Below are 7660 nucleotides of genomic sequence, written 5' to 3' on the forward strand. Positions count from 1 at the left end.
AGGGTCTGTAAAACATTTGCTTCCTTCCCCTCAAAAGTAACAAGGTTTATATGATGGAAAACAAGTGTAGGCAAAATATGACGACGCAGTATAAGCACAAGCCATTTATTCAACATGTTTCCAAAAATCTAAACTTAGATTTTAAGTGTCAAAATATGCCAAAACTTGATTTCAAAGCCTTATACATCATCTATAGAGGATTTCAGTCTACTGTAAAGTTTTTATTGAATAATTCTCATATTCAATTCATATTAAACAGCCATATGCTCTCTTCTTTTCACATCGTGTCAGCTATTAACTATGTGACATGCCAATTACAGGAGCTTCTTTTCTTCTATGTCACTTTTAACAATTTTGAACATAAGAAAGCACAGGGGAAAAAAATAACACAAACATCAACAGGTACAATAAAAAGGTCCTAACATGGATGTAATGTCAACTTAGAGGCAAAATATTAAACTGCATTGAAGTACATTCAAGCAAAAGCTGCCACGTGCAATTTTTAACAAATTATGTGCAAAAATAAAGTAACGAGATGACTCAACAATAAACCTACAAAGGCATGCTCATCAGACATCTTCGGACTAAGGCATTAAGTGATGGAGTCGACAAATATTTGGTCACTGACGGATATACAACCCAGACTTTTGCCCCCTTTTAGTGTTTTATGTTTACAAGTCAAATCAAAGTCCTGAGATTGAAGCACAATTACTACAGAGTGAGAATTCCTCATCAGGGTTTTAGAAACTCTGCAGTATCCAACTTAAAGGCAGGGTTAGGTTTTTTTTCTTTTCTTTCAAAGATATACTTTTTAAGATTTTGGTTGATTGTCTTTAGGTCCTGACAGGCATTAATAACTCTGAAAAAGGAACAAAGAAAATCTGTCCTCTGCAGCGGTTGTAAGCCTGTAAAGACTTTGACCAATGTCTGCCACAAGGTACCGATCAGATGAACCAATCACACGCCTCCCTGTTAGTTCTTTACCCCATGCATGCATGAGCCCACACTATAAGTATAATCTGAGGTATGTTTCTGCAGGAATGGCGCTTGTGCATGTAAGTGAGGGGCGCCACTTTAGAGGGAGCACAGAGGGGAGGGGCTGAAGATGGAGCTTGAAGGGAATGCTACTTTCAAAAATGACAAACCCTGCCTTTAAGTATCTTTAGCATGGTGGCAAATGTTATAGTAAAGCTGTTATATCAAGCTGTGCTGTATTGCTTTAAAATAACATCTCCATTTTCAAGCTATAACCAAGTGCCAAATGACCAGCTCAGTGAGATTCAACAGAATTAACCTCTTATTTTACAAGAACAGCAAATAAAATGAAAATAATAATAATAATTTTGAAAGCTCTAGATGTTTCTTATTTAAAGTGGGGTCTGAAACCTACAAAGATGTCCCACCACATCAGAAAATTTTGTTTCGGAGCGCTAACAAATTAAATCCTAAAGGTTACCATCTGTGAAAATTACCACCTGTTAAAATTTGTGTTTACATGTTGTAAACACACATTTTAACAAAAAGCAGTTACAAAAAAACAACAACAAGACAACCTTTTAAATTCAATAAATCAGAAAGTTACAAAGTTGAACCCATTCTTCAATAAATCAATTTTAAAGTTTCCAAACAATAGTATTGAGAAAAGAAATTATATATCTATGAAAGTGCAACAAGCCTACATTAAAGGGCTTTCTGGTTCTGTTAAACTGACTACCTATCCTAAAAGCCTTTTTTTTTTAAAGCAATTGACTAAGATGACATGATTGAATCCACAACAGCCATAATAACATTAGCTTAGCTTAGCATAACATGAAGACTGAAAACAGGGCAGGTTGCCAGGTTCTGTCTACATGCTCAGCTGTACCAACATCGTGGTTTTTGTTTACCTTCAGACAGAGCGAAGCAGATTTCCCCTCGTCTCCATCACTTATACTGTGGTAAGCCAATCAGCTGCTGCGAACAGCCTCATATATCATAACAGACTTATGTGATACTAGTATTGATCGTCTCATCTAAGACTCAGCAAGAAAGATAAACAGGGCTTTTTTCCAAGATGTCAGACTTTTTTTTTCAAAATAACCTTTTAGAGCATCTTTTCCATGTAACCTCGTCCTTTTATGACCACAGATGTTGAAAAAAAACAAAAACAAACAAACATCAACATAAAGCTTGCAGCACTAATGTGGCAGATTCCAACGGACATCATACACAATTAAGACATATAAACGTTATGCTACCCTAAAGGCCTCTTTATCAGCTTTTTGGTCCCGTCTGTGGAAAAGCAAACATAAGTGCACTTTTGGGACAGAAAGGACACTTCAGCAAACCTTCAGCAAGGTGCAAGAAAAAAGAAGGCCCCCACACTGTGTGTAACGAACGATTGTTATCGATTAAAAAAAGGTAGAACTTATTTCTTTACACTGCTGAAGATTCTTTTTAAACTCATCCAAATGAAAGCCCTCCTGCTACATACAGCTAAACATTTCTAACCCAAAACCACAAAGCAAAGAAAGTAATAAACTGCCAACTCAATATTCTTCATTACTAAATTATACAGACGAATGTCCCTTCAAAATGCCAACAGGGGAATATAACTCCCCATGAAATATTGCGCTGGATTGTAGCAACTGTTCTATGTACTGTACATTATCCAGTATAAAACTGGACAGAGTTGTTTACAGGGTCATTTGGGGGTCCATTTTAGAGCAGATTTGTCCACAGCAGATTTGTCCACAGCACTTATTGATCTTTTTTTTTTTTTTAAACCATACCCATCATGAGTGACCGACACTCACTGCAAATCTTCTCAAACTCTGTAAAACAGAGGACGATGATGAGGCTGCTGAATCCAAGAGGAGGAAGCCGCCTGGCTCAAGTACTGTAGTGATCCTGGGAGAGAAGCAGATTTATATTTCAAAAAGCTGAATTTCCTCTTCTTTGATTTGAATGCGATTGTTTTGTCTCTTTACTGACTGACCTGAATTGAGTTCACGACTCCGCTGGCCATGACGGAGAGTTTTCCTGCAACGGAGCGCACTCCCAGTTTGAGCTGGGACATGTCAGGAGCGCTGGGCAGCACGTTGGTCAGGCGGTAGGAACTCGCTGTGAGCGTGAGACAAACACAGACACATAAACAGGCATGTGAAAAAAACACATCGCACATATCACGTAGATCTTTCATTAGATTGGTAGAGGGGGTCTCTTACCCGCTTGTTTCTTTTGATCTTCAAACAGGTCAGCTGAGCTTATCGAGGAACTCCCAGAGAATCTTTCCAGTCGGGTTTTGGCCTCGTACTAAACAACACAAACACAGACACACTTTTCAGAGTTTCCCGCTGCAGTTCAGAAAACTAGGCCTCTGTTTGAAACAGGATCTAAAAGTAAAGACTACTAACATCATCAGTTAAAAACAGCTTAAAGAACATGCCAGAGATTTCTCCTCTTTTTCACAATTAGACACGTTTACAGAGTCACCACATACAGTGACACAGCATGCTGCTGTTTCCTACCTCAGAGTTATCTTGTTTCCCGAAGTACATGTCTGAAGAGATGGATTTCACGTCACCTCCAAACTTTTTCTGAGCTTCCCCCGAGTCTGGGACCGGTTCTGGTTTTCTTCTGGATGTGGACCTTTTTCACAAACAACGATAAAACACGTCTGAAATGTCGTCTATCACGTTTCATAACGTGGTTTCAAGACACAAGTTGCTCCTTTCCATTTACTTCTAGGACGAATAAAACAAAGCAGAGTTTTCATATTGAATGGATGATCAATCAAAGGGAGTTCTGTGTGTATGTTTAAGAGCAAACATGGCAAACAGGAAGTGGAAGTCATGATTTGCAGTGACAGAAACATCATGTACCTGTCATCCAGTGAGGAGATCGTGGAGGTCAGGAAGAAGTCCGGCTCTGGTTTCTTGCTCTCCTTCATCCAGCCTTCGACCTCACCTCTACTTTCCCACCGCGCTGAAAAACCACCAGACGTCTCAGCTTCATTCTCGTAACGAGACGACACCCTGAATGAGGAAAGAAGAGAGGGGGCAAAAAGAAAACGCTGTGAATGGATTTTAATATGTGAGTACAAAGTGATCAACAGTTGGTAAAAAAAAAAAAAAAAAGACCATTTGGAAAAAAAAAAATCCTATGAAACTACAATATTCAGGCAAAGACACAGAATTAAACGAGAATGTTTTGGACTACCACAGAATATTGAATCAGTAATTTAAATTTGACCTGGGGCTGAAGGATCCTTCATCATCGTCATCGTCGTTGAACCGTCGCCCTTTCTTGCTTTTGACCCCGACAGGATTCTCCTGCTGGATGATGTGCATGTCTGACGTCACCGAGTGAGACACTCCGCTGCAGAGAGGACGAGAGTGGAAGCGAGTTCGAGAACGAGGCATAAGGAAAGGTGAGTCTTCAATCTGCTGCACCGCACGATTATTCATTGGAAGCATCTCAATCATCGTACCCTCTGCTGCCGAGTCCCATGCCCAGCCTCTCAGCTTGTTCCTTCTTGTTCCCCTCCAACCCCTTAAACTTCTTCTCGTCCACTTTCCTCTGCTGCTCTAAATCCTTATAGGCCAGTCGCAGAGATGGAGTGCTGAGGAAAAGAGATGCAAGAGCTTTAAAAAAAAAAAAAAAGATCAACAGAGGGAGAAACTAAGCAAAAAAAAAAAAAAAAAAAAAAAAAAAAAAGGATACAAAAATATTCTACAGAAGGCCGAGGACATACATGGACTCCTCAGGTTGAGTGTTTTTCTTGGTGGCAGCGTTGCCCCCCTCTTTCTCTCTGAGCTTGTCGGCAGCTTGAGCTTTCTTCTCCAGCTCGGAGAAACTCTTGCTGCTCACCTTCTGAGCGCCGAGACCGCCTTTCTTAGAGGCCAACTAGGAGCAGACACAGTTTGTAATGCAAAGTCTTTGGATGAAGATTTTTTTTTTTGATGAAAACGTAAAGCGGAGGTGTATGGAAGTATGCGGTGAATACGCACGGTTTTCTTGGCAGCAGCTGGCTTCTTCTTCAGAAGAGACGGGATCTCTGGAGACATCAAACAGTAAAGTCACATCTTCTTCTCCAATAATTCAGATACAACAGTAACAAGTAAGTTAGCTTCACAAGTAAGGATCTGAGAGATTTCGGCTGCATTTCCTTTGGTAGCTATGACGATAAGGGATACCTCACAGGGATCCAAACAGGAACCCTGTAATTGGTTTTGACTTTCATTTTCAAATCGGAACGTTGACGTTGTTTAATTTCCTTAGGATAATCACCTACTTTTAAAAGTGTCACACTCAAACTTTGGTGAAACTGATAGGTATGTAACAGTGCTGAGTTGTGCACACGGGGCAGATAACAGAAACAATACAGAGCTTCCGTCTACGCCGTCTTACGGCTTACCTAGATTTGCTTTCGGAGACATACTCAGCATATCCACACTTGGACCCTCCTCTGGAACGCCTGAAAAGATTTCATTTACTTGTGATAATCATCAATTTTATGAAGATAATTACACCTTCAATTTTCTTTTAAATTTGTTTAGAAGATTTCTTTTTTTTACCATTTCCATTTTCCTCTTTATCCGGAGTGAAAGGCCTCTCTGATACGGAGGAGCTCAGACTCATTTTGCCAATGTTGAAATCCTGTTCAGACGTTGTTTCAGCCTGAAACAGCGTCACATGGACACGACTGTAGTGGCATTTCAGCACCATTGTTTGGGACGTAAATGAGAGCATAATGGGATAATATCACATCTAAACTAAGAAATCCAACCTCCTTACCTGTGAGTGCAGACTGAAGAAATCCACCTGCTTGTCGTCTGGTGATGTTGGGGAGAGAGGCGCCTGACTGTCGAGCCACAGCTGCACGGAAGAAGAGAAGTCATTCAACGTGAAGACAGCTTGTTTACTCAAAGTGGTATTAACTCATCTCAACTACAAATCGGCTTCACCTCAGTGCCATGACGTCGGGTGGCCTGTGTGCCTAAAGTCTTGATCTTCTCTCGGTACAGCTGAGCGGCGCGGCTGTTGTATTTGGTATTCGCAGCGCTCGATGTGCAACCATGCTGGTTGAAAAATGAAATCTGGAAAAATTCAAGTGCATAAAGGTTATGGGATGCATTGCTTTAAGGATTTAATAGAGCTGATATTCTGCCTTTCTGTACTGACCGCACTGGCATTGCCTCCCACTTGCATACATCTCAGCTGAAACCAGGACCAGTTAAAGTCCAGCTCTGTGGACCTGTGTAGGATTCAAACACACTTTGAGCTTTTTTTATGTGACTAAACAGTTTTCACTGGTAAATAAATTTACTCTCCCCCAATCTTGACTCATGACAGGGTTTAGGGTCTCACGTCGTCTTTTTTCTTCTTTTTTTTGTTATTAATCCATGATTGAGAGTTTTTATTGATTGGTTTTAAGTTAATATAAAATTGGTTCACCAGTTGAAAACCACAGTTTTAGACAACCCTATTTACCTGATTGAGTATTAATTACAATGTTTGTAATGTATTAAAGTATGTGAATAAATACCGACTTACCTGATGAAGGACAGGTGAACCCCAAGAGACCTGTGAGTCCCAGAGCAGTCTATACATAAGAAAACCCCGTAGGTGATGCTGGCCCAACTCGGGTTTTTAGACGAGCAGTCAAAGCAAACCTATAAAAGAAGAAAAATACGGTTCTTTTTTTAAACAACAATATTTCTATATTCTTTTACTTTTTAATGACATGTTGTTAAGGATCCCACATCCCAAATGAATAAAAGAGACATGTAAGTTAGGATGTAAAGGCGAATTGTAAAATCAATTCAAAAGCAGCTGAAGAGCAACAGTTTAACCTCACAATGTCATTAACAAAAAACATGAAGACACTCTGATGAATCATTTCAAAATAAAAGTGTCTTGTGAAATGAGTTGCTGATTGAAACGCAGCTGTTGGTGAATTTATGAAGAAGAGCCCTTAACAAACATGGCTAATGCCAGCTGTCAAAATGTAACAGGGCTGTAAAGAAGAAGAAGAAGAAGGAGAAGAAATGAAGCCATTAACAAACATGGCTAATGCCAGCTGTCAAAATGTAACAGGGCTGTCAACCACCTGGCAAAAGTTGCGTCAGGTAATATTTGATACATGTCATAACACAGTGTTATCAAACAGATGGTTATTCCTATGTATTTATTTATTTATAGGGTGGAAAAAACACGTGTCAGCGATTTAATTAAGCTAATATGTAAAAAAAAAACACAAAAAACTCGCCGCAGCTTTTCTCAGTGCGACGTGTCCAACATTGAGTTGAGCTGACTTCCTTGTTCAGGAGAGCACACAGACATTAAAACTCTCACCTTGTTCGAAGGAACGGAGCGGAGTCGCTTAAAAATGGTTGAAATCTCTTGCTTGCTGGGCTCTGCCATCGTTCAGTCCGTCGGTGATAATACCTGTCGATGACAGAAGTAGCAGGGGGAAAAAAACAGACCTGTATTTTTCCTTCAATGATAGTCGAGTGCGACACGTCAGTGGGAGACTGTCATACTCGAGCTCTGATTGGATGCACGCGCCCCGTGGTTGTGTTATTGTAGAAGGGCTTTCTGGGTAATGTGGTCTAAATTCATATTTGACAACTAGCTGCGGTTCTAACAGCTGTGACAGCCATTTAGATGTAATAAT

General features: G+C 40.1%; 1 protein-coding gene across 1 annotated transcript; it reads right to left on the reverse strand.

Moving 5' to 3' along the window:
• Positions 1-91: 91 nt before the first annotated feature.
• arfgap3 (ADP-ribosylation factor GTPase activating protein 3) lies at positions 92-7554 on the reverse strand. The gene is made up of 16 exons (XM_079334813.1): positions 7339-7554; positions 6538-6656; positions 6166-6238; positions 5949-6080; positions 5779-5859; positions 5559-5661; positions 5399-5458; positions 4992-5038; positions 4736-4887; positions 4472-4603; positions 4234-4359; positions 3864-4016; positions 3510-3630; positions 3207-3294; positions 2978-3102; positions 92-2889 (listed from the first exon to the last, which is right to left on the reverse strand). Exons 1-16 carry the CDS (start codon positions 7405-7407, stop codon positions 2872-2874), a joined length of 1599 nt encoding a protein of 532 aa, XP_079190939.1. The 5' UTR covers positions 7408-7554; the 3' UTR covers positions 92-2871.
• Between the last annotated feature and the right edge of the window lie 106 nt (positions 7555-7660).

Source organism: Symphodus melops (genome assembly GCF_947650265.1).
Source record: "Symphodus melops genome assembly, chromosome: 22".
Taxonomy (NCBI): Eukaryota; Metazoa; Chordata; class Actinopteri; order Labriformes; family Labridae; genus Symphodus; species Symphodus melops.

Coding starts and splice junctions, on each gene's coding strand:
- arfgap3 (XM_079334813.1), bottom strand. CDS start 7,407: ATGGCAGAGCCCAGCAAGCAAGAGATTTCAACCATTTTTAAGCGACTC. Junction 5,860..5,948: donor CCCGACGTCATGGCACTGAG/GTGAAGCCGATT, acceptor TCTTCCGTGCAG/CTGTGGCTCGACAGTCAGGC. Junction 5,662..5,778: donor TCTTCAGTCTGCACTCACAG/GTAAGGAGGTTG, acceptor ACGCTGTTTCAG/GCTGAAACAACGTCTGAACA.